We start from the raw sequence: 27,821 nt of genomic DNA, 5'->3' as shown, positions 1-27,821 counted from the left end.
CTGAGAGCTGACTGAAGCTAATGATGACACGAAGGTTTCAAAGCCCAGGTTTTCCCCCTCCCCTTTGTTTCTTGGTTTTCTGTAAACGGAGTCAGGAGGGAGCAAACTCTTTAACACAATAGAAACTGAACTTTCTGGGCTTTTTTCACTTCACTCTCATAGCCTCTGCGGCGGAGAGCACGAAGACAAAGCAGTAATGCCTCCCTGCGAGGACACACATGTGATATGCTTTATCTGGTCACGTGTGAGCTGAAGCAGAACCCAAGGCCCTCCTCCCTAAGTGTGGCTCTTTTCCACGCATGGAGGTCAGTTCTAAGGACAGAGATAAATAAGATTTTTACTACTTTGATTAAGTGTGCATGCGTGTTTATGGGTATGGGTATCTGAATGCATGTGCCCAGGCAGGGCAGAAGTATCCAGTCTCCCTGGATCTGAGCTGCCCAACCTGGATACTGGGAACCAAATGCACGTCCTCTGCAAGAGCAGTGTGAACTCTTAGCTGCTGAGCCGTCTCTCCATTCTCCTGCAGGCACCCACCACCAAAATACTTCTGTCCATGTTGCTCAGGTTTTAAATATTCATTAATTTACTGGTATAAATAAGCATATCCAGCAGATAATATTGTATGCATTATACATATGCACACACATGTACACATATCATACACACGCACCATGCACAGACACATAGCATAAACACACACCCTCAGGTTTAACTGTCTAATCTGTGTCTTTAGAATATCCACGCCATTCACTCTTTCCAGGCACCTTCCCCCTAAGAGGCTGCAGGTAAGTTGGTTATCCAAGTCTACCTTTTTAAACATCCGGGTGGAATCCTCGCTTATCTGCATGAACCGCATAATGACATTGTTCAGATAGATGTCGCTCAGGGTGGCGTGGTCTTTGCTTTCTCTCCTCACTTGGTTCAGGAGCAAATACCAGCAGTTCACCGGAGACAACAGGTTCTGATCTTTCCTGAGGGGTAAAGGAAGACAGAATTGCCATCATTTCAAAGTGGCCTGGCTCAATCAAAAGAGGTCACCCATGCAGGTGGAGGAGCCCCAGCAGATAGGTGCTGGGATCCTTCTGTCTGCTCTGAGCATTCTTAGATCAGGACATGCCACAGCCTGCAGGAACCCTGCAACTTACCAGGAAAGAAAACTTGGAGCAAAAACCTGGGTACAACCTCGTGCTCCTGACCAGGGCCCCAGGAGCCAGGCCTAGACAGTGCTTGGGCAGCCCCAGGTTTCACAGCCCACTAAAGAAAGCATTCATGTTTACATTAGGATCTATTGGCTACTGTCTCACACACAGACTGGTCTGCCCCAGCTCACAAAGTCTCCTTTGAGTGTTCGGCCTACTGCTGGAAAAGAAATTTGGCTGAGCATGTTTTCCATGGAACACGAACTTGAGGGTTATTTATTAATCCCTGGATGTATAACCTCCAGCCTCCAGAAAGCATTCCTGGGGAATCCGAAGGCTCATGAACAGAACCTGAAAGTTTGCTGGCTCATGACGTATCGCATGTCTTGTTGAAACTTAACTGAGCCAGCTCAGATTCATAAATGTTCCTGGTTTATTTTAGATAACAAAACTAAGTGAGCTGCAAAGCATACAAAATTAGACATATATATCATATATATTCAAAGAAAAACTCCACCCCAACACAGTAAGAACCAACATATCATTCCTTAATATAAATTAGATGTCCTCTCCCCTCTTGCCCCTGCCACGTATGGTGGACGAGGGAGCTGACCTTCCCCCAAGCAGCTGCAGCACTCGGGAAAGTGGGCCCTGTACCCTGCCTGGCCAGCACAGTGGAGCTGGCCCTGTTGACAGGGGTACAGGTGAGCAACCTTTAAAACATGAGTGGGAGACTGACCCTCCCCTCATCTGCCAGACAGTGGTGTGGGCAGAGGAAAGATGCCACCCACCACTACCCATGGCGGATGGGAGAGCTGCTTCTGCCCCTCATCAGCTGCAGCACTCAGGAGAGTGACCTCTGCCACCCACCTGGACAGCACAGTAGAGCTGGCCCTGAGGGTCCAGGTGTGGAAGGGTTGACCCTGAGGGTGCAAAAGCAGGGGAACTAGTCCCACTCCTTGTTCATCAAGGCTAGGGGTGAACTAGCTGGGGCAATCAATGCTGGAGACCTCACCCGGGGGGTGAGACAGTGAAGGCAGGGGGAAGAACTGGTGGGCCAACCAACCCCGCAATTATCCAGGCCCAGAACCAGGATATGAGCTGGCCCACCCCAAATCCACCCACCTAAGATCTATGGGAGCAGATTAAGGGGCCCGTTCTACAGTCCCAAAGCTGCAGGATCTCCATGACCCAGGGCAAGATGAAGATAACCAAGAGGAGTCCCAGTGAGGGCCCAGCTTCAATAGTGTGGCAGAAACAAAGACCTTGAAGCAGATCAGTGGCTTCGTAATGAACACTTGCAAGTGAAGATACATGAACAAAAGGGTGTATCTGACTCACTCTGTCACACTACGGTTTCCATGACAAGATGCTTGCCTTCTTTTTCCTCTTAAATTTTGTTTTATTTTGGAGGTCGGGTTGCAAGGGCAGAGGGCAGGTATGGAGGGATGGAAAATAAGTGGGATCAAGATGTATGATGAGGAAGACAGAGAATAAAGAGGAAGTTAAAAAAATTCAGAAGTACAATTTGTTATTGACTGCAAAAACTAACCACAGAATGGCAAAATGGCAGTGTTACTCCTGACTCAGGCACAGAAGTGCCATGCTATCTGATGAGGAGTTTTATTAATTTTTCTTTTAAAGTTGCATGTGATATGAAAAGGAAGGGATGGGGGGCAGGGAAGGGGGATGCACGTGCCATGGCAGAAACACAGAGGTCCAAGCCAACCTCCGATGTGTGCCCTCACCTTCCCAAGTGTACTGGCCTTTAAAGTTCTAAGGATTCTCCCAGGAGTGCAGGGATGGCAGATGCACGTGTGCTAACATGTCTGGCTTCTACACAGGTTCTGGGATCATGGCAAGCGCTCTACTCCCTGAGTTATCCTTCTAGCAAGATGTAATGTTCCATTATTCATGAACATGTATGACTGAACATTACGTCAGAAGGAAAAAAGAAAGCCACATCATTCTACCATTAGGTCTCTTAGAATCTGCATTTAATATTGCATTGAATCTAGAAAGCTGAGGCAGGAGGATCAAGAGTTTAAGGCCATGCTAGGCTACAAAGCAAGTTCAAGGATGCCTTATAATGAAATCTCACCTTAAAAACAAAGAAAATCTCCACTGTCCCCCAAACAACTACATTGAGTTACAACCTCTGTTTACAAGACAAAGAAAGCAAGAACAGAGGCAGAAATGGGTTCAGGAAGAAATCCCCATGCACACTGGGATGCTAGCTCTGACCTGGGATGTTTCTCCTCTTAGAACCATCAAGAAGGAATGGTGAGTTCATGGCAGGTAAGTGGAGTCTTTATATTGAGCTCCTCTGTCTCGTCAGCCCCAAAAGCAAGCACCACTTGGTTCGTTTGAACTGTGCTCATCCTTTATCCTGAAGCAACTAATAATTTCCTAAGAATACTTCATATGTCTTTATATCCTCGGTACACACCCGGATGGAAGCATGAAACAGTATTTCATGGATTGAATAAAAAACGCATTATCATTGTCTTGTTATTAGTGCCAATCATAATATCGATGATAATAATAGAATAAAAATAGAAGCTATCATTTACTGAGACTGGGGACTTCAAGCCAGGTTTGGGGAGACAGGCGGGCAATCTCAGCAACACGGAAGGCTGAGGCAGGAGGATGACAAATTCAAGGCTGGCCTGGACAACTCAGGGAGACCCTATCTCAAATTTGCATAAATGTTAATGAAAACTTGTGAGTCGTAATCACTCTGGGCTCTCACCACTGCTCACACACCCTGTCTGTGTGACTGGGATAACTGTTAATGTCTCTGTACTTCATTTACTTTGTACAACTGGTAAAATAGCAGAGCAGGTCTCATGGGGTTATTGTGAAGATGACGTGGGCTACTATCTACGTTTAAATGCTTGCTATCATGCCTTGGGCACAAGGTAAGTGCTGTGCATACAATGTTAGCTATTTCTGTCTCAGAGGCCACTCGGATCGAGATCTGACAGTAACTCTACTTAATCCTTCCCACAGTCACTTGCTGTGTCCTGACTGTCAACACGAGAACTAAAGCTCACCAAGGATTTGGTGAGGACCAAAGTGAGGGTCAGAGCGAGTCCTTGTGTGGGAGGCTGATCTGAGCCTTGCTGGTGGCATTTGCTGTAGCAACTCAAGGCTACAGACTAGTGACATTAGTGATAGTGATCCCAAACTAAGTAAAGCCAGGCTCTGAGGTCTAGTTTCAACTGGTATGTGCATGACTGTGCTTAAAGACTCAGTGTCTGGAGAGAAGAGAAGGAGCACTGTACACACATCCCGAGCCAGCCACCAGTCACAGTGAGGGCTCTGCCCTGTCTGTTACTGCCACTCATCAGTCATGAGCTACAGAAACCAAAGCTTGGGAACGTATGTACCGCCATGGTCACGCAGTAGTCTATTCCAACCCAGGTCTGGCTGATGGCTAATGAAGGCAGCTTTTATGTTTCTGACCCATCTCCTCTCCAGCTCTACGATCAATAACCAATAATGCTCAAGCCAAAGGCAATTTGAAGATTCATGTACAAATATTTATTTCATTTATTTATTTGGTGGAGCACAGGCCCATGGGGGTCAGAGGACAACTTTCAGTAGTCCATCCTCTTGCCACCAGTGAGTTCTGGTGAACTGAACCCAGACCATCTGGCTTGGCTTCTACCCGCTATAAGTAAGCAGCCATCTTGCCAAACTGGTTACTCTCCTTTTAATCCAGGCTCCAAAGTCATGGAAGGGTAGGAAATGGAACTTCAGATCACTGAGAAGAAAGAGCCCCAGTTCTCAGCAGCACCCCCACAGCCAGGCTGAGCAGATCGGGGTGGGGGATGGTCTTCCTCTGTCACTGGGGTGGGCTATCCTCTCGAAGTAGAGGACAGTGAGGAGGGGCAGACAGTGAAGCTTTCTGCTCCAAATCTTTATCTTGGCTTTACCTTTTCACAGTTTGTTTTCTGTAGGATTAAGGCATGGGTACCTTTGACAATAACTAGACCTTCACTTCTTTCTTTCTTTCTTTCTTTCTTTCTTTCTTTCTTTCTTTCTTTCTTTCTTTCTTTCTTTCTTTCTTTCTTCTCCTCCTCCTCCTCTTCCTCCTCCTCCTTCTCCTTTCTCTCTCTCTCTCTCTCTCTCTCTCTCTCTCTCTCTCTCCTCCTCCTCCCCCCATCTTTCGTTCTTTTTCTTTTTTGACCATGGAAATATCCCCTAAATCCTATGGATCCAAGTGTACATTTATAAGATATCAATTACATTTTAACCTTCATTTCTGGGGTTTTACGGCACAGGTGTTTTCCACATTCCGTGGCCCACCGTGCTTTCTGAAACAAAAGCCCATGCAGCTTTTTTACTACCTCCCCAGCTGGGCGTTCCCCTCTCCCTCCATCCAGGGTGGCTAGATCAGAAGGCCACACGCCATGAGAGACCCTTGGTGTTCTTCCTTCTCTGATAGCTTCCCGTAGCCCACAACCTCACCTGTCACTTAAATGCAGGTGTGGGCAGTTCCACTTAAACTGCCCCAAAGATTCTTATGTCCACAGGGAAAGCCCACAAAGATGTGTGAGAATTTGTGATGTGTTCCAATTAATGCCTGTGGCCGCACTGCCCATCCAATTACGGTGTACTCCCAAAGAACCTTGCCAACCTGGCTTAGAGCCCTTCCCTGCAGTCCTTTACTGATGAGCTTCCGTTCTTCAGTCCCCCTTCCAGCCAGCTAGTCATTATGCAGACTAGTGTATCACTCTTCCTGGGAGAAGACGGTTCAGGTAGTGTTTGCCTCGCAAGCTCAAGGATGTGTGAGTTTGAGCCACAGAGCCCAACACCAAGGAGGCAGAAATGGGCAGGTAATACCCCTGCGCTGTTCTCTGGCCTTCACAGAAGTACATGCTAATGTCTGTGCACTGCTATACATACATGCGCTGGCGTATGTACATGCGTGTGCACGCACATACCCTACTCTTCCAGGACTTTCCCTTCTCATCTTCCATTACAGGACATGTTAGCACAGTCTGTCAGTGGAACCCTGCGCTGGTCCCTGTTGGCCACTTGTTTACAATCACCTACCTGTCTCCCTGACTCTGGGGTTTAAGTTATAAAGTAAATTTCATGAACCAAATAACCTGCATTTTTTTTAAATGACTACAAACATGTTGGGTGGAGGTGGGGCATGCTCCCCAGGAACACTAAGCCCAAACAAAAGTTGTTGCTTATGTTCTTACAGAATCACCAGAGCGTGGTGCAGGTCTATAATCCTGACACTTAGCAGGCAGGACTTTCACAGGTTCTAGGCTTGCCTGGGCTACAGAGTGAGACCTGGTCTCAAGAAATGGCAAGAAAAACAAACAACTCACTGCACAACTCCTGAGGCCTTTGCTTGAAGCAGCGCCTGCAAACTCATCCTTTCAAAGGTCTGCCTACGGCTGAGAGCAGCTTCTTCTCTGTAGCTGGGAATTTTGTAAACAGTGATTTCAAAATATAAGTTTATGTCTCTGCAGCATGAGTGGGAAGGGAGAAAGGCTGGTAGAGTTATGGGGACACGATCACCAATGACTTCTTAGACAAAGGAGGAAATGGCCAGAACTGAGAAGTGGGGTACCTGATCACCTTGGAAGTTGACTCTGAATCAGGTCTCTCTTCGTCCATCTGTCCCTCCCTCTCTTATCCCCCACCCCAGGTATTGAACCTATGAACTCATGCACACCCGGCAAGCGCTCAGTCCCCAGAGCAACACCTACAGCTGGAGAGAGTTCTTACTTGAACTGCTGGTGGTCCTTGGTGCTTCTCGTTTTGGCCATGAACCTTTCTGCCAACTTCTCCAGGTTCCGGGAATATTCTGTCTCGATTTCAGCTTTCTTCCGGAAGAAGTCTTGCAGGTCCTGGAGCAGCTGAACCCGCATCTCCGTCTGTTGCTCGAGGCATTTCTGTTGCTCCACCAGCTGAGCTCGGATCTCTGAGGAGAGACAAGAATCCACCTGATGACATCATGAACGTGACCAGGGTAAGCCGGCAGGCGAGGCACGAAGAGAGACTCCTATCAATCACACAGGTGGCCTTGTTACGGCCTCTACTGGAGTCCTGTATATCGCCTCTGTTCATGCATTATAATAATGTATACTGCACACATGTGGGCATATGCGCAAGACAGAGTGGATGTGGGAACCAGAAGAAAATCCACCTCCCTGCCATGTATGCCTAAGGAATCAAACACAGATCATTAGTTTGGTGGCAAGTACCTCTACCATTGAGCCACCTCGCTGGCCTTTGGTTGTTTAATTTTAAAAATATCTGTTGGTCTATTTTTTAAAGAAAAAAAATGAGCTAAGACCTAGGGAAAAATACAGCAAATTTGAACAGAAATATGTCTCACACGTGTTAGAGCACAACACACACTGAGTCAGGAGGGAAAGGAGTTACAGCTTGCAGACAATCCGAATCCTGGGGTGCTGTTGCCGTCAGAGCGGACTCTAAACTCGTCAGAGGCATTTTATATTAACTACCCCTTTGGAGCCTGAGTCGAAAAGAAATGGGCACCGTCTCTTCCGGACACTGGAGCTGACACACGTGTCAGTTGGCATACTCAGAGACTGACATCTGGTAGTTTTTATTTCGGGCACACATTCCTCATTTGTAAAACACTTCGCTTCGGGTTTTATAGGCATGCCGGACCTAAAAATAACTTCTTTCTATATCCAAGCAATCCATTCAGAACAGGCAACCTTCGGGTTCAACTTATTCCACTCGGAACAGCAAGGCTGCTCTCTCAGCCTTGGTTTGATCACATTGTTCAAACCAACACCTTTACACAACAGCCATTCTGAGAGTCCACTGGCCATGGTAATACTTTAGGAAGTTGAAATATGTGTATCTACGGATTCGGGGAAAGCACAGAGCAAACACAATGGATACAGTCTTAGTTGTTAGTAGCCACTACAGGGAAAGCTGTACTCTGGAAAACAGGGCACACTAAGCACACCACTGGCTGACTTTTGTTCTAAGACCTGTGGTTAACTTCCGAAGACAAGAATAGTATTACCTGTGGAGAACCTCTGTGCCCCTCCTTCCCCACTGTCCACACCTATGCCTGAAAAGAGGGCAGCAACCTAGTTCAGTGGAGACAGAGGAATCCTGTTCCAAGAGTACCTTCTTTAATTCTTCGTAGGATCCCTTCTAGTCACAGCTGATGATGGATATGCTGGGATATGCAGGGATTTGCTCCTGCTAGTTAAACTCACTAGTAGCCGGATGGTTATGGTGTGAGTGTAGGAGGTAAGTCAAGAAGTTTGCTGACTTTCCTAATACTGAATTATAACATTTACTTCTTCAGTACTCGCATCAGCATTGCCTTCACAGTTGGTAAGGCGATGTCCTGGGACCCCGTCTCTGCTCTGTGAGTCTGACTACTGGAAAACTTCCTCCATCTTTCTATCCATCCACAGCTGAGTGGTTGTCGCATCTCCCAGCGAGAGGCCTATGCTCTGCCCTGAGCTCTGCTATGGTCTAGGCACCGCTGCGGGTGTGTGTGTGTGTGTGTGTGTGTGTAGGTATGAGGGGTGGAGGTGTGGGGGAGTAGGGAGGTGGCCTCGGCAAAGGAAACGAGGGACACCTCACGTTCTCTCTGGGCTGAGGGATCCTCCTCCTAACCCCTCAGGAGTGTGGTGGTTGCCGGAGAGAACACATCAACAGGCTTTTAACCACAAGGAAGGGTATCTGCTTTGCCGTCAATCAAAGTAAGCGGTTTCCAATATAGTATTATAATCAGCACGGCTGCCAAATGTTTTCTCCTAAAAAGATGGAGCTATTTTTGTTTCATGAAGGAGAAGAAGAGAAAAAAAAATCAAGGATGAGGGTGTTTTTTCATTCAGGAATTCCAGTAAATCTTTTGAGACAAAGTGATTTTTAGCAAATCCTGCTGCGTTAAGAGAAAATGAATCAATCACATGAGGTCCTCCCCATGAGCCACTTCCTCTCCCTTGGTATCCAATAGGAAATACAAGTGGCTCTGCTACAAAGCTTATCAAAGTTGCTCAGCAATTATATGGGCTTTCTTCAACTGGGTATAAATAATTAAAACTCCCGGAAAAACCATGAGCCTTTGGTTCTGTACCAAGGACTGCAAGTCCTTCCCTAAGCCCAGATTCCTGGGCAGTCCATGAAGGCCTCTCCCAGCAGCTTTCGTGGGCCAGTCTCGATGCGATTATTACCTTCAGACTCAAGGTTCATTTTAATGTAGCATAGCACATCATTATTGAGCCTGCATCTTAAGCTAGGCAGAGTCCTAGGCTCTGGAGACACAGCTTCGCGGTGGACCAAATCCTTTTGTACACCATGACTATGTGTTACTCTCATTGGCTAATAAAAGCTGATATTTTATCAGTAGCCACCCACCCCCCCCCCAAAAAAAAATAGGTGGAATGATCAAACTGAGGATGCAGAGAGAAAGATGGGCAGGGTCAGAGAGTCGAGAATAGCCGTGGAGAAGACAAATGTACCGTACTAATCAAGGTACCACCACAGGGCAGAGCATAAATAAGGAATATGAGTTAATTTGGAATGCAGGAGCTTGTTAGTAACAAGCCTGAGCTATTGGCCAAGCATTTACAATTAATACAAGCCTCTGTGCGGTAATTTGAAAGCGGCTCCCAGGATGGGAAAACTCTGCCTATACAGTTTATGCTATGGTGAACCTTCAAAAAACGTAAACTCAGTGCTGCTCAGTTGGTAGAGAGCTTGCCTACCATGCACGAAGCCCTGGGTCTGTGCAGCACTGCGTGCATGCACCAGTAGTTGCAGCACACACCTGTCATCCCAGTGCTTGGGAAGCAGAGGTAGGAGGATCAGAAGATCAAGGTCATCCTCAGTTACAAGTTTGAAGCCAGTCTGGATTATAGCAGACATTGTCTCAAAAAGAGAACAACCGATCTGAAAGCTTACTGCCCAGAACGACTCTCATGAGACCCTACAGCCTGTAGCTTCATTTACATCAAGTGTCCAGATAGACTCCTTACGAGACAGAAGGTGGATGAGTTTTGCTTGGGGGCTGGGAAGTGGCTGCGGTTGGGGGAAGAGTTCTTCTGGGGCTGATGAAAAGGATCTACCAGAGTGCTTGATTCATCAGCGAGTTGTGTAACTCAGCATACACTAAAGCCTCCGCGTTAGTAAACAGCAAACGCAGCGTACACCCCAGAGCCAGCTGTTCCATTTGGAAAACACAGCGGCACCACAGTCTGAGGATCTCTGTTGCTGATCCATTTTAAGTGATGGTGGCATCAGTGAGGATGCTATCCTTTTGTACTTTTTTGTGCTTCTTCTTCTTCTTCTTCTTCTTCTTCTTCTTCTTCTTCTTCTTCTTCTTCTTCTTCTTCTTCTTCTTCTTCTTCTTCTTCTTCTTCTTCTTCTTCTTCTTTGGATTTTTCGAGACAGGGTTTCTTTGTAGCTTTTGGTTTTGTACTTCTTGTCAAATCAGACAGGATTTAAAACGATGTCTGCGTAAAGTGACCCTTCCCTTAATTCTTCCGTTTCCGTTGTGAATTTACCCAAGCCCGACAGTGAATGGGCTCAGCAGATACCATCTCTATGTTCACTGTTATCAGTTCTGATGGGATCCAAATGCTTTACCTAGCCAAGAATCTGTAAGGATATATGACCAGGACCCCCACACTACCACAAAATGCCATAGAAAATGTAAAAATGTGGTGTCTCTCGACAGGTTCTGCTGCTCAATATTTAAAAGTCTAGGCCAGTAGCTATTAAATAATCATAATTGCTGCATCATTAATAATAATAATAATAATCATACAGTCTCAACTACTGTTATTTTACATTTATTTTTAACTATGTCTCCCCCACCATGTGTGTATGTGTGTGTTTGTGTATGTGTGTGTGTAAGTATGCACAATTGGGTTTATCTGGAAGCCAGAACTGTTGGACCCTTGGAGCAAGAGTTACAGGTGACTGTGAGTCACCCAAGCAGGTGTTGGGAACTGAACTCAGGTCCTCTGGATAAGTAGTATGTGTTCTTAACCACCAAGCTGTCTCTCTAGCTCCTCCAGGCTTTGGCTGTTGTTTGTTTTGTTCTGAGTCAAGAGTCTCAGTATACAGCCCTGGATGGCCTGAAACTCACTAAGTAGACCAGGCTGGCTTTGAACTCACGGTCTCTATTTACACCACCACATGTTTTTAAAAAATGACTGTTATTCATTTGTTTCCTAACTAAGCATCAAACAAAACGGAGAAACATCAATAGTTTAATAAGCACAATGCACAAGGCTTTGTAACCACTGCACCTGATCTAAGGGGAAAGGAAAAGTAGGAGAAATGGTTCATCTAGGTTATGAAAGTCCGCTAACACCAAATTAAATTATATTACCAGAAATAAAGGAAACGGAGGTACGTCTTACTATTGCTTTGGCAATGGGAAGTCCTAACTCTTAAAATAAACCTGTGGCAAATAGTAGGTGTGACATGCTCTATAGGTTACTAAGTGACAAGGGCTCTGGTGTAGACAGAAGGACCAGGGGATGCTATGGTCACCTGGCAGATGACAATACAGTAATAGTTGTGAGAGCACCATGGGCCACCTTTGTTCCTTCATTTTTCTTCTGTGGTCAGGTTTCCCTCTCACTAGGAGTCTATGTCCTGTTAGAATGGGTTAGTGCCTTCACCCAAGAAAATAAGGGAATGTCGGGATGATGCACCAGCCTCTTGTCTTCAAGAGACTAAAAACCCAGTCAGACTCCAGCCAGTCCCACTGGTTACTCATGTGCTCACTGCTCATGTGACTGTTTAGACAGCCTAGTGAGGACTGCTCAGCTAAACACCAGTTGTAAGGCTGGTGAGATCGGCTTCTTAAGCTGAAAATTTAGAGCAGAAAAGAAAACTCTATAAGAACAATGAGTTGAACAAGCAAAAGCCATTTTCTCTCTTTGGCTTTCCAGAACAAGGTTTCTCTATGTCGCTCTGGCTGTCCTGGAACTCGCTCTGTAGACCAGTTGGGGTTGGCCTCAAACCCACAGAGTTTGAGGATGGAAGCAGAGGTGGGGAGGAGCTGGGAAGGGTAGGGGAAGGGGAAAGCATATTTGGAATATAGTGTATGAAAACAGAAATCTATTTTCAAACCTGTGAGTGCTGGGATTAAGGGTGTATACCATCAATGCCCAGTCATTTCTCTGCAGTAGAAATCCAAAGGATTCATGCTTCTGCTATAATCTGGGCAGAAATTAAGTAATTGCAGGATGGATGCAAGGTAGAGTTAGTGTCACAGGTCACAAATCATGTGGGTGAGGCAGGTCATTCACACCCCCCAAAGATTCCTCATGTAAAATGTCCTTGCCCCCCCACAAGGTTATGGTCAGAATTGAACATGATGACATAAGTGTAAAGCATGCCACATCTGTAAACTAGGAAATAGACAGGCAGGCTGTCTCTAGTCCTGGCAGACTACCATTAGGAAAACACTGGGTCAGTGAGACAGCTCAGTGAGTGAAGAAGCTTGTCACCAAAACTGAAGACCTGAGTTTAATCTCCAGGGCCACATGACAGAAGGAGAGAACCATGTCCTCAAATTGCCCTATGTCCTACACACACACACACAAACACACACACACACGAGCCACATGCACACACACATGTACACACATACACACACAGGGAATGCATACATACATGCTCACACAAACACATGAATCCACACACATAATCATGCACACACACGTACGTACACACGAAAAGACAAAGAAAAATGTTTATTGATCATTTCCCCGTACCACTCTCTGTGGAGGCTCTAAATAGCACAGTGAAAGTCACAGCCCCATCTTAGTAAAGAGGCATGGGCAACACAGGTGGCCAGGGCTGTTGCCCCTCACAGTCTTGAAAGTAGGAACCATGGGAACACCGAGAAATGTGGAGGGGTACTGCGGGACAAAGGGGACAACTAAGGAGACAGTCCTGGGTCAGACTCATCACTAGAGGGGAGATGGGTTCCAGGGTGAGGGTGGAGGGGGACAGAGGGCGCCACTCTGCACCTCAACCGCTGCAGCTGAACCCTTCACTGCACACAGATGTAGTCATGCACCAGGCTAGAACAGGCTATACGAGGAGTCTAAGGAGTAAGGCTTTATTAATATTTCACAGGCCATTTTCCCAAACCAGGTTGACGAGAGGACCCCGGCTCAGGATGGATTTTTAGATTTTGTTAGTCTAGTTGGACACAGAGTGGGAGATTCGCAGTAAGTTTTCAGGAAAATCGTTTCATCTGACATCCTAGTCAGATTTCTGTTGCTATGATCAAACGCTGACCAAAAGCAACTTAGAGGGTATAGAAGTTCATCATTGATGGAAGCCAGAGCAGAAACTCAAGGTCTGCAGACAGGATCTGGACCAGAGAATCACAGGGATGCTAGCTACTGGCTTGCTCAGCTTCTTTTCTTTTTTTTCTTTTTTTTTTTTAATATTTATTTATTATATATACAATATTCTGTCTGTGTGTATGTCTGCAGGCCAGAAGAGGGCACCAGACCTCATTACACAGATGGTTGTGAGCCACCATGTGGTTGCTGGGAATTGAACTCAGAACTTTTGGAAGAGCAGGCAACGCTCTTAACCACTGAGCCATCTCTCCAGCCCCTCAGCTTCTTTTCTTAGACAACCCAGGACCCCCAGGCCAGAACGCCCTGCCCACGGTGGCACTGCACAGAAGGAGCTGGGCCCACATGAATCATTAATCAAGAAAATTCCACATAGACATGTCCATGGAGCAGTATAATGGGATGATTCCTCCACTCAGGTCCCTCTTCCCTAGTGACTCTAATTTTTGTCAAATTCGTTTGAGAAAAATGAAAACACACACCTGGCAACTTTTAGAAGCTCCACTGAGAAGAAACTACAGAACTCTGAGCAAGGAAGACAGAATCAGATCTGCATCCCAGAAAATGGCATAGATAAACAAACACAAGAAATGCTAAGTGTCCTGTACCTCACAAAATAGTTTCATTTGCAAGCTTATAGCCTCCTTCCAATGATGAGTTAGTGGCTAAAATGAACTGCCACCTGCAAGAACAACCAACAACAGAATAAAATAATATATAAAAAAATACAAGAAAAAATCATCATCAGCAGCAACAATAAAATACAGTAATGTTTTTTAAAAAAGCCTTCAAGAAAACAAAACAGCAGAACTCTTGCAGGGACGAATGGGGCTCGTGTTTCCCCCTGAGCCTCCCATTAACTTAGTTATTTGTGCCTCATTTCCGTCTGCCTTCTGCTATAGAACTAATAATTACTGTATTTCTGTTTAATTTCTTATAGAAAATAGAAATTGATTTTCAGTTATATTGTCGAATAATCCAAGGACCTGCTCAGCCAATAATGTGGCCATCAGTCACACTGAAGAACTGGAAGATGCCGTATTCTCAAATCTTTGGTTTTGGTTTTAGAGACAGCATCTCATGCAGCCCAGGCTGCCTGGCTCCAAAGTCACTAAGAGTCTGGCCTTGAACTCCTGATCTGCAGGATCTACTCTGCAAGTACTGGGATTACAGATATAGATTCCAAAATCTTAATAAAACAAAAAGAAAAGGACCCCAATAATTCATATATAAGTGCTAAAATTATAAGCTATATAGACCATGTCTTATAAATATGAAACTAGTTTTATCTATTTACTTTTTTGTGTTTTCTTAAAATAGTATTGAAATATAAAATGTAACCGTTAAAACTATCAAAATTACCAACGTGTAATTACCACCTAAGAGATAGTGTTCCTCTAAGATTTCAGAAAACTAGAGGCTAGCTTCCTGATGAGTGGATCTCGAGTCCTATCAGTGCCCATCAGTAGACAAGGCTTAGACATAAGGCAAGAACAGAACTTACTTAGAAGTGTGGCATTGAAGGAGTAATAGTTGCTGTAGAACTCTGTGAAATAGCCGTAAGCTTGCCAGTTTCCTTCCACAAGGAGGGGAAGGCTGCGATGTCTAAGGTAGGTAAATACTTCCTTACCATGTACCATGTGCTTTGTGAGCCAGCTTCATATATATGTATGAAAGCAAGTAAATGAAATCACCAGTAACAGGGGAGACAGAGGCCCAACAGGATACCCCACATCACCAAATGAAGCTTCCAGTACTAGGAATGAACTTACGGAGACTGATTTAAGGCCCACTCCATAAGACAAAACCCATATCCAATACCTCTTGGGCGACCAAGAATCTGATACTAGATAGCCCAGGGTGGAAGGGGAAGAACAAATACTACTGTAAATGAACGTAGAAAAAAAATGACTAAGTGACATTCTGCTATACTTATAGTACGTGGCTCGCTCAGCTGTCATAGAGTAGCTTCCTCCTGCAGAAGATTGAAACAAATACAGAGACCCACAATATACAATATACAGTGAGTAAGAGACCTTGGAACACCCAGGCATAAAAGGGATGTTTCCATCAAATCCCTCCCTCAGGGCTCAGTGGACTCTGTGGAAGAGGTGGACAGAGTGTAAGAGCCGGAGGGGATGGAGGACACCAAGGAGTCAAGGCCTCCTGGATACCACACGTGAGCTCACAGGGCCCGAGGCAGAGAGCACAAAGCAGAGGAGTACACAGGGCCTGAATGGGACTGCAGCAGATGGGGCCCTAGAGCTGAAGGAGACATGGGCACATGCCCCAGCCCTAACACAGAAGCTATCTCCAATTGATAACCACTGGCAAATGAAAAATTAGTTTTGTTCAAGGAAGTCTCACTTGGAAGCAAACCACTCTTAAGGGTAGGTACCATGGTGGCCATACTACCCAACAGTAGATGGCGAACACAAAACGAACTAAACAGCATTTCTGGAAGTTATTTGTCTCATAAATTACATCAGGGCCTACACATACATATACACGCACACATATATACACTAATACATAATACTATATGTATACAATGATCTGTCCGGGCACATACATATACACATAAAAACATATATATGCGTGTGTGTATATACATATACATATATGTGCATATATATATGTATATATATCATTTTACAGATCCTTTGTGTATATGCTATGACTTTTAGGTTTTTTTTTTAAATAGAATTCCTGTGTCTGTGGATGTGTGTGTATCCATATCTACATGGGTTTTTTGTGTTTTTTCCTTTGCTCCTTTTCTAATTCTGATTTGTTTTTGTTTTATTTTATTTTACTATTTTTCCTTAGAAGCCTGTTTGTTTTCTAAGGAGAGACAGAAAGGGGGCTGGACTGGATGGAAGTGGAGGTGGGGAGGAGCTGGGAAGGATAGGGGAAGGGGAAAGCATATTTGGAATATAGTGTATGAAAACAGAAATCTATTTTCAATAAAAAAGAACAACAACAAAAACAGGAACAAGAGAGAACCCTCTTTGGATTACATAGAGCAAGGAGCTGAGCCCTCACTGTGGTTTATTCTCATGACTACTGACTGGGAAGGTGGTCTTCAGCTTTCCGTGTCCACAACATCTACCTTGATGTGAAGTGATGTTAGCCTCACTATGACTAAGCATTAGTTTTTTAATAGCCTTTGAAAGCCAAATATATCTTGGCCTATTAACATTTTCAGAAAATGCACGAAAAGTGAATTTGCATTTTTCAGACGCTGCCCAGGAGCGGCAAAAAGGCAATAAATCCGGGCAATCAAAGACAGTCGTTTAATCACCTCACAGCAAAGGGCAGTTGAAGGAACGGAAGGGCTCAGTGATCCACGGTGGGGCTGTTACTTAGAATGACAGAGCGGCAGAGTTTCATTAACTTCCTTATGATTAAGCAAGGGCACTTAAGACCTGATTAGTAGATCGATTTTCACGGCCAGAAAAGAGAACGTGTGTGGAAATCATTGATCTGTAGTGAAGACCAAGGTTCCCATTTCCCAATGGCACCCTCTAAACACCGGTGATAACTCAAGATGGAGTCTTGTGGACTACGGGCGAAAGTTCACCATGGCTTTCTCTACAGAGGTTTTAGGGATAGAGAACCTTAAAACTAGTTGAAGGCCTCTGTACTGAATTAATTGCACAATGAAACTTTTCCACATGAAAACTATTTTCCTTATTACAGCAATTAGGGTTTTAAAATGCCGACTAGAACCCAGCTCAAGCTCCCAGGCAAGGTACCATTTCCATCTCCAAGGAGACAGTTATTGTATCCTAAGACCTAGGGTGTGATGTGATGTGTTCTTAATAAGCTTATCTCATCTCATTCTAGCAACATCCTACATGCGGTACCCTCTGCTGCAGGTGAGAAAGCTGAAGGATAAGTATCATGTTTAAAGTCAAATAATTAATAAGTATCAGAGCTTGGATTTCCATTCAAGTTCATCTCGATGTAAAGTCCACATTACAAAACATGATGTCCAACAATTACACGTATAACCGCAGAAATCAAGTTTACTTGAGTGACTCAGACATGGTCCTCGCCAGACTATTTTCTAGAATGTTCACAATAGAATGTACAATGCTTAATCAAAAAGTTCACACATCACACAAGAGCTAACGTGCCAAGTGTCTAGCGTCACAAGCAGCATTTGAAGAAAATCAAAAGATCCCCCTAAAATATAGATACTTTCTCAAGCCTAGCTAAATGTCTGAATTTCCTAACATTTTCTTGACTGTTGTGACTTCTTATGATACTGTATTTATCTGAGTTTAAAATCCTAGTTATACTATTGCTATTTTGATCTAATTACTTTAACTCCTGAAATACAGAGAATGTTTCTAAGTTTCCAAGTAGCGCACAGTAGGCGCTCTGATGTGCTGGTCTTAATAAAGAGAAAAAGTCAAAGTGTTTCGTTATGGTTATGCACTTAGTAACCAATATCTGCAAATTCATAAACTCCCTTTTCTTCTTCATTTCCCTGTAACCCACTACCCCACTCTGTCCAGTCTTGTTCACTGTCCTGGTCCCCAGCTCAATGTCACTTCCTCTATACAGCCTCGGATTTAGTCAGCAACGGGAAAATGCTCCAGTGACATCCATCCTGACGTTCATGTGTATCTCCCAAATACAGATATATGCTGAAAGTCTACCACAGGGCTAGAGAGATGGCTCAGTGTCTAAGAGCACTGACTGCTTTCCCACAGGACCCAGGTTCAATTCCCAGACCCCACATGGTGGCTTACAACCACTTGTAACTCCAGTTCCAGGGGATCTGACTTTCCCTTCTGGTACACAGACATGCATGCAGGCAAGACACCCTTCCACAGAAAAATAAATACATTAAAATAAAACAACAGCAAAAAATGTCTCCCTCTACCATAAGAGAATACCATAACTTGGGAAAGGAACAAATAAAAGATGAATAATTTCATTTAGTTCTTTGGAGACCCTGGTTAGAGACTTGAGATTGTATCACAGCTGTATTTCTTACGCTGATTTAACTGCAACTCAATAAAGTGTCTCTAACAACCTCCCAGCCTGCATGAATGGCCTGGGCTCCGGGATCAAGGAGCTGATAAAGCAAAATGAGAAACATTCTAATTGCTTTGTAATTCCTCAGCACCCACTCAAACAACTCAGAGCCACAGCTCTGGCTCATAACCAAGTAAAGCTTCTAAGCTGGAGGCTACACAGGCCTCACACAGATGACATTATTTGGTCATATAGTTTTATATATTCCCGTCTGCATGCATACATACTGTATTCATAATCCAACACACACCTTTGAAAGATTTTTTTTAAAGGCTTTTCCAGGCAGTCAGCCAAAGTCAAAGAGAAACCCTGCATTTTCTCCCAGAAATGATGCAACTTGGCCCCTGACCCACAAAAGGCTCGCATTTTCCAGAAGACTCTGGATGGACTGCAGCCCAGGAGCTAGGAAATGGTTTATGGTGGTGGGAGAGGGCAAAACTCACGGGCTCAGTTCTACTTGGAAATGTTCCTACTATCCACAGTAGTCATGAGACCACGGCTCTGCACTTATGCTGTAAAGTCTGACAGGGATGCCCAGCCTTAAGGTCCTAAGTGTCACTCTTTTACGATGGAAGGGCAGTGAACCCTGTGCAGAGCTGGGGAAGTCCCAGGGCGACAGAAGATGGCGCGACCATTGCAAAGTCAATGAGAAAGGAGAAATATAAAACACTGCAGGCGAACTTGTTGACGGTGTTGCCAAGAACGCAAACGAGGAGGCTGGCACTGGCATCACCATCACTAGGGTTCCACACTCTAGCGCCAAGGGTGGCTTTAGGTTAATCCTGTGGAAACTGGGGAGGTGTGAAGTTGGCCCTCGATGCTATACTTGCTGAACTGAAGAAGGGTCTAAACTAGGATGACCCTTAAAGAGATTGTGTAGGTTGCTGTAATTTCTTCAAATGGAGACAAAAAATTAAAAACATCATTTCTGATACAATGAAAAAGATTGGAAGAAAGGATAAAAAACACCGACGAGTGAATTAGAAATCATTACAATCATGAAGTTTGATCGAGGACCTATTTCCCCATGTTTTATTAACACGGGAAAAGGCAAAACTAGGAATGACAGGATGCCTGTGTTGTGCTGAGCTAAAAGAACATTTCTAATGTCCCATCCACTGCACCAGCTTTTGAAATTGCCAGCACTCACTGGAAGCCTTTGGCCATTGGCACAGAAAACAGTGGTAGAGACACTAAGTTAATTGGTTCTGGATGGGCTAAAATTTGATTTTTCAGTGGTAGCCGTTAAGTTCCAGGGTTTGAGGACAGTACAGAAGAGATGGTTACTGCTACTGGTTCAACAGCTTTTGGAACGAACTTTACATCTTAAAAATGTTCAGACTCGTGTCTTAGGAGAAATTGGAGAGACCAACAATGTCACGTTTTTTTAAAAGGAAGAAAAGTTCAAACTGAACAAAGTATTCAAGGAATCACTACTAGTGAATACGAAGAAGAAAAGCGGCTTGAAGGATTGAAGGGCACACTCCAGCTCCTAGAATGTTGCTTTGGCATTAGCAGTGAAGTGCAGGATGCTCAAGGCAGGGTTCCTCATGTAAGGTTCAGAGAAGTCCACTGAAGACAGAGCTGGCTGACATTTAAGGAAATCCCTGTAGCAACAGCTGCTGGTTTGAGTTGACAGTATAGAGTGGTTTACTACTGTATTAAATGAGGACGCCTGTACACTTGTGATAGCGGATGTGAGAACCATGTTTCAGCATACTGTATCCAACTTAAGACACTGAGGAATTTCTCCTCCCATTCTGTCAGTCAAGATGTCCTGCTTGCCAGCACCAGGCTTTCTGAGAAGAGTTAAGAGAAACGCATACAACTCTGTGTCAACCTTCATGTCACAAAATTTTGCTTGGAGTTGAAGATTTCATAGGCCTTGGCAAATACTGAACATCACCTTTCTTTGTTAAAATTTCAAGAATATTCTGTTTGCTGTTTAACCTCCACAAAGTACCAAAGCAGCAAATGCATCCTCAGAGATAAGAAAACTCAATGACAAGTGTACTTACGGCTCTTCACGAAAGGCTAGCTTCTCCACAAATAATGGGAAGACAGAATCAGTTTAGTAATGGTCACTGAGTAATGTCTATCAACATGGAACGACAATGCTAAAAATACCTGTGTCGCTCAGGTGACATCACTGAGCACTCTCCAGGCTCTGGGCCCTAGAGACAAAAGGGGCAAGCCCTGCCTTGGTGGGGAGGGGGCTCGGACTAACCGCTGCCCTGGAGACAAAAGGAGAAAGCCCTGCTTCTGGGGCCCTGGGACTAGTCGCTGGACTGCAGACAGGAGACGCGCGCTGCTGTGGGTTCTCTAACTTTCATTCACTGAGCAATGAATGTAATGAGTCCGTGGAGGAAGCAGAAAGATTCATCCCTTGGTGGAGTCATAATATGATGTCCTTATTAGGATGTGGCCAGAGGAAGAAAGAGGAGCCTAATTGGAGGAAATAGGTCACAAGACCCCACCAGACCCTCTAACCACAACGATTGACATCTTTAACTGCAAATTGGAATAAATCTTTTCTGTTCTAGGCTGTGCCCCTCAGGGACTTGGTTACTTTAGTGACAAAGTTAAGCAGTAGAGGAGGCTAGCCCATGAAAAAGGGAATTCAAGAGCTGTTTCATACTTGTTTAGAAGAGAGTGAATATGATGAAGACTCAGAATACTGAAGATGCAGGATGAAAGGATTTATAAGTACTATAAAGTCATAAAATTTGGTTTCTGCACATTGGCACAGGAGACAACTTCCTGAACAAAACACCAATAGCACGGGCACTAAGATTGACAATTAATAAATAGGACCTCATGCAATTGAAAAGCTTCTGTAAGGCAAAGGACACCATCAATTGGGCAAAATGGCAGACGGCAGAATGGAAAAAGATCTTTATTAATGCCACATCCGACAGAGGACTGATTTCCAAAATATATAAAGAACTCAAGAAACTAGAAATCAACGAACCAAATAATCCAATTAAAAACTGGGGTATAGATCTAAACAAAAAAAATCGTAACAGAAAAATCTCAAATGGCTGAAAAACACTTAAGGAGATGTTCAACATCCTTAGCTATCAGGGAAATGCAAATCAAAATGACTCCGAGATTCCATCTTATACCTGTCAGAAGAGCTAAGATCAAAAACACATGTGACGGTTCATGCTGGAGAAGTCAGGGAAACACTCCTCTGTTGCTGGTGGGAGAACACCCCGGATGTAAGCCCAGAGTACCAGGCAGCTCCCATCACCTCTGCCTCAAACCTACGACTACTATCTAAGTACGATGTCTGTGTTTAGTCTCTCTTCACTGCTCTCTTCCCCTGCATTCACCTCTGTTGAGGTCCCTGTGTTGTGGTTAAGAGGTGGAAGATGTAAAAAGACAAAACAGGAGATGATGTGCTCACAGGCTGGAGGAAGGACAGACGGACGTGAGGGAAAGACAATGAGAACACAATGGGAAAGAAGACTGGAAAGCAGGAGAACATAGAAAGGTCACGCTAGGAGGCAAGGGGTGGGTTAAAGAAGGAAGCAAACACAGGTGACAAAGGTGTGGCAAAGCCACCACAGCAGACCTGGCTGCCTGAGGTACCTCTGGAGGGCTTCAGTCTACCCATGCTTTGACCAAATTCCAGGTTTCAGACTTCATTCCTGGGCCAGTGTGGGAATAAAATGTCAAGATCAATCATATAGGCAAGGCGGTTATAAAATGCCCCTGGCCCCACTTTTTGCCCCTTTAATAACCTAGTCTGCAAGTAAAACTGATCGGGAACCTGCAACTTTCATTTTAATTCAATTTGCCCTAGGTTGCATCCATGGTCTTCTAAGCCAGCGTCCTAAATCTGAGGCGTCTCTAGGACCAAACAGGAATTCTTTGTATTCATCTTCCTTTCACGGCTGTAAATTCAGCTACCCTGGCTTCTTAACAGTCTTGGCACAGCAGAGGCAGAGTGGAAGACCATCAAACCCAGGTAGAACCCAACAGGATGCTTCACGCCCTCTCCTTTCACCGCAAACCTGCCCAATTCAGTAATACCAAACACTTTGCACATCAGCCCCCAGTATGGATTTTTCCCCCTTTGAAGTTGAGATGTTTCTGGCAGGAACCCACACTACTCGCAGGCGCAGCTGATGTTCTCTTGGCTGCCAGCATTCAGAAAGATGTCTGAATGGATGGTGTGGTGCCTGCTGCCCACCCCCACTGGATGCCTCCAACAGCTCAGGTGCCAAGTCACCATGAGCTGAGGCTAGCGCGCAGTCTGCGGGGCACTTCAAGCCCCATCCCCTAGACCAAGACTCTCGGGATGCCAGCAGACCAGCACACGGTGAATGCATTTTTCTTCTTTGCTTTGGTTACTCGGTTGGCTCCCTGGGATGGTCCCAAAGGTGGAAAGCACTGCCCAGAGCCAATGAAGTAATTCACACGGTTTAGCGATCCCCTGTGGGATGGAACTAACAGCTACTAGTGTTTGAGACCACTTGTGAGCAAGCCAAGCTCACGAACTCAGCCCTCTTTGGACGCCAGATGCCTTGCAGATGAGAGAAACAGACAGACATGAAATCATGACGGACAGTAACGACTGTGGTCCAGTGTGGGCAGGGGACACATGTCTCGTCATCTAGCCACCAAGCTCCAGGTGATATCTGCCATGTGAAGGCTTCATGCAGTTATGTCAGGTCAGAGGTTTTTTGTTTATTTATTTGTTTTGGGTTTTTTGTTGTTGCTTTTATTTTTAATGAGAATCCAGGAGTCTGGAATTTAGGTAGTCTTCTACTTTCTGACTTTTTTTTTTTTTTTTTTTTTTTTTGGGTTTTTCGAGACAGGGTTTCTCTGTGGTTTTGGAGCCTGTCCTGGAACTAGCTCTTGTAGACCAGGCTGGTCTCGAACTCACAGAGATCCACCTGCCTCTGCCTCCCGAGTGCTGGGATTAAAGGCGTGCGCCACCACCGCCCGGTTACTTTCTGACTTTTAAGTAAACTTATTTGTAACTTAGAGGGACTTATCTTGTCTAAAACTTCCCCACTGACTCCCCTGCACTGAAGACACTGCAGAAGCCTCTGCTCAGGCATTTGCTCTCCCTGATGTGGCTTGACGGCCTCTTCCTATAACTACTGCTTTGAGTGTGTACTTGATGCTAGTCCTGCTCCCCGTACTGGTACAAACTGGTCAACCACCATCGCTAACGGAGCCCCGAGAACATCTGTGTGGTTCTGATTAACTGTTCCGTCCCCCCTCCATGGACAGAAGTGAGAAACAGAAGAATCACAGCACCTCACACTGACAACTCTCAGACATCGGTCAGTCCTATCAGATTTCCCTGTATCTATATGCCTGCTTGGAATTCTCCACAGCTCAGAGCAACCAACCCTACCCCACCAGGCAGCTCCAAGCATAGAAAAGGCTCTTGCACTAAAACAAACGCCCATCCACTAGCTCAACAGGACTCATGCTGCCTGCTTTGGGTAAAGATGAACAAGCTAGGGCCCTGCCCTCCTCCGAGGCTCAGGGGATAAAGGAGGTCTGTCACCAGGTCTGATGATTTGAGTTCAATCCCTGGGACCCACGCGATAGAAGGAGAGAACAACTCTCCCAAGTTGTCCTCTGACCTCCACATGCATGCCATAGTGTGTGCACGCAATATATGCACACACAATTTAAATATATATTCGTATATATTATATGTAAGTTTATATTTTGTATGTAAATATATATTTTTATATGACACATATAATATCGTGTGTGTGTGTGTGTGTGTGTGCGTGTGTGTGTGTAACAAAGCTAGCCAACCAAGAAAAGACTAGGACATATGACAACCCTTGAGAAGAAAATGTGAAAGTACTGGCCAGACATGAAAATTCTGGAAGCTGTATAGGGAAGTTATGAGTATATACATATGAAACTTTGAGAATGGAAGCCCATCAAGAAGACAGCGGTCACCCTCATCTCTCACGACGGAGAGGCTGACTGCACACCCCTAACACCGAATATTGTCACTCGACAAACCTCTCCTTGATTAATGCCTGCACACATTCTTCTCATGCTCTCTACCTCAAGTCAAATGAGCACAAAGATACCCAATCAGAATTATCCCTATTCTTTCTCCCACTCCCAAGTCACCTAATTAAAAAAAGCCCTGGAAATAAAATCCGGACATGGGGAGTACTTTAGATTTACGTGGCAGCTCACAGCTGAGAAAGCCTGACTCGTCACGAATGTGCTCTCAATTCTGTGAAGATTTTTAACCTCCCCAGATGATCACAAGTGAAGATTTCTGTTACCATAACTGTGGTTCTCCTCTGAAAGCACAACTTTAAATTCGGAGTCCCACCTTGAGTAATTCAAATAATAACTAATTAAAATGTAATTGAAAACAATCTCATTAAGTTGCTATGAGGATTAAACTGTGTGATGCATATGAAAAGTGCGAAGGCAGAGTGTCCCCGGCAAACGCTCAGGAGGGGACACATGGCTATTAATATTACATTATTATGCCCCTCAGTCCTCAGGCAGCTTCATCCAGCTCCCTCGGACCCATGCTTCTGTGAGTTCTCGAACACAGTTTCATTCTGGAATGGTGGTCACACCTGTTAAGATGAACTTTTGTCTTTTCCACCATTCATTTGAACACACTCATCTGAAAAGACACATCTGTTCACATGGTCCAATTACCTTCTGTGATTCAATAAACACAAATGACTCTCTTAGGAATAATCTTGTATTGCTAAATAAAAGGGGCAAACATAAAAAGCAGACACATACATTGGAAACAGAAAATAACAGTGAAAAAAATACCACTCGGTTTTTCTCTTCCTAGAGATTTTAATCCCCTTTTCCCTTTCTGTTTTGTACTGGGGGTTAAACCCAGGACCTTGCACATGTTAGGCGGGTGCTCTACCTCAGCCCTATTTGTTTTCAGATATTTTTCTGCCTGGGCATGGTAGCATGAGCCCATAATCCTATCATTCCAGAGGCAGAGACAAGAGGTTTGATTCAAGAGTTGAAGATCACTTTGGCCTGCACAGTAAGCTCTAGGCTAGCCAAGGGGTCACTGTGATACTCTCCGTCAAACAAAATGAAGCAACACAAAAACCAAAAAGCATGCGTGAACATCATCTAAATAAATTAAACGTTTAAAAAATTTCCAAGCAAATGTTTTTCTAATGTGCAAATTTCTAGATCCCATTGCTCAGAGCTTCTAGCACCGACTAACCTCCTCACGACTAACCTCCTCACGTACCATCGCTCAGGTGTGGAAGACCTGACTCCTGTGTGTTATCCTGGCAACACTCCCAAACCCCAGCAGCAGCATCCCTGGACCCCTCCTGAGGACTTCACTCTCAGTCTTCAACAGTTCCCAACATACAGGTCAACAGCCCTACATCGAAGATGAGGAATGCTTCAACAATTGTCAAAGGCCACAGAACATTAACAGACAGAGGTCCCTTTTGGTCCATTTTTGCATGGCTCCAAAAACAATTATTTTATCCCTAAACTGGCTGAAAGTTAGTAAGATGACATACTCTGGATCTAAAAACAGTGTCAAGGCCTCAACTGAGCTGGTTCCTTGATTTAGGAGTGAAGCAATGTGACTCTCCTTATATAGCAGGGCATAGGTGACTGACTAAGGGCCACATGCTGGACAGAGGTACAGTTGAGCCTCAAACACAGTAAGATAGGGCTGGAGAGATGGCTCAGTGGTTAAGAGCATTGCCTGCTCTTCCAAAGGTCCTGAGTTCAATTCCCAGCAACCACATGGTGGCTCACAACCATCTGTAATGAGGTCTGGCTCCCTCTTCTGGCCTGCAGACATACACACAGACAGAATATTGTATACATAAACACAGTAAGATAGATGAGGACATTATCACTTTAATACAGCATTCCCCCTTGGCTATGAACTGTTACTATTTCAAGTCTGCTGGGGGTCAAGTTAAAGTAAACATGCCCACAAGTAGTCACTGGTGAGCTATTTCAGGAGTGCAGTTTAAAGAGGAGACTGGTGTGGGAGGTCCTTCTGATTTTGTGTTCGTTTTATTGGTTAATGAATAAAGAAGCTGCTTTGGCTGTGGCAGGGCAGAATAGAGCTGGAGGGGAACTAAACTGAATGCTGGGAGAAAGAAGGCAGAGTCGGAGAAGCCATCTAGCTGCCACAGGAGACAGACATGCCAGAACCTTGTCAGTAAACCACAAGCCTCATGGTAAAATATAAAATGGGTTAATTTAAGATGTAAAAGCTAGCTAGAAATACACTTAAGCTATTGGCCAAACAATATTGCAAATAATACAGTTTTTGTGTGATTATTTTGGGTCTGGGCAGCCGGGAATAAAAGAGCAGCCTCCGACCACAGGAAACCTCCATGTGAGTAGGGACTCAAGCCTCAAAATCCACCACAGGGTGGAATTGTCACTAAATACCTAAGTTAGTCTGGGCAAGGACTGATTCTCTTAAGAACTCAAGTCCCTTCTTCCTTCAAACAGGCATAATAAAATATCATCATGGTAGAACCATAAAAAGGTGTGAGTGTGTTAAGGAGGCATATGGATAAATAAATGGTTTATGAATCAGAAAGCTTGGGAAATTTACATTTTCATTCAAAGTAATAACTACAGCCATAGTGTTTCACCGTAAGCTAAATCTCAGTGAGTACAAACCAGGCCAGGCACTATCCTATCTTACAAAGACGTATTTAACTTCTCCTACTTAAATTCCCATGCCAATCTTGCGAGGGAGGTGAGTACTTTTATTATTATCTTGTTTCACAGATCAGTAAACTGAGGCAAAGCAAGGCTAAGACCTTTCCCATGGTCGCTGGATGAGCATGTAGAACTGGGTTATGAGGCCAGGCGGGCTAAATTCAGCCTATGGCTTTCTGTTTGCTTTGTTATTTTCTCCCACATGAAACAGAGGCTTCTACAACCTTTAGTTTCCTATTTTCTCAATTCCAACAGCATCTGTGCCAAACCCCTGCAGGGAAAAATTAATGCCAAGATCCGGTCTATTCCCTCAGCAACTTCTTCTGTCTCCAGTCGTACGATTTTCTTTGTGAAACAACGAAAACAGGAAAATAACCTTGAAGCTATTCTCACAAACCTGTTGACTAGGAAAAAACCCAATTTTATCCATTTCAGCAGTGCTATAAATAGATATACCAGGTGATGTTACACAAAGATTCTAAATGATTTTAAAGAATGCTCTCATTAAACTTCCCTCCAACAGTCCCCCCATAATTATACCTGACTCTTATCGAAGTAACAATTGCTAACA

General features: G+C 44.5%; 1 protein-coding gene across 2 annotated transcripts in view; it reads right to left on the bottom strand.

Annotated features, from left to right (window-relative positions):
- The window catches only part of Srgap1 (SLIT-ROBO Rho GTPase activating protein 1), a 284,359-nt gene that overhangs the window by 150,519 nt on the left and 106,019 nt on the right, over positions 1–27,821 (bottom strand). For both annotated transcript variants that reach the window (XM_057757527.1, XM_057757524.1), the window contains exons 2-3: positions 6,897–7,092; positions 812–974 (exon numbers count right to left, since the gene is read on the bottom strand). In XM_057757527.1, the coding sequence (XP_057613510.1) occupies positions 812–974; positions 6,897–7,092 (359 nt within the window). The remainder of the gene's footprint in view (positions 1–811; positions 975–6,896; positions 7,093–27,821) is intronic.

This window comes from Chionomys nivalis, chromosome 25 (assembly GCF_950005125.1).
Source record: "Chionomys nivalis chromosome 25, mChiNiv1.1, whole genome shotgun sequence".
NCBI classification, from domain to species: Eukaryota; Metazoa; Chordata; class Mammalia; order Rodentia; family Cricetidae; genus Chionomys; species Chionomys nivalis.
Note: the sequence above shows the minus strand (reverse complement) of the source record. Positions and strands in the feature narration are given on the sequence as shown.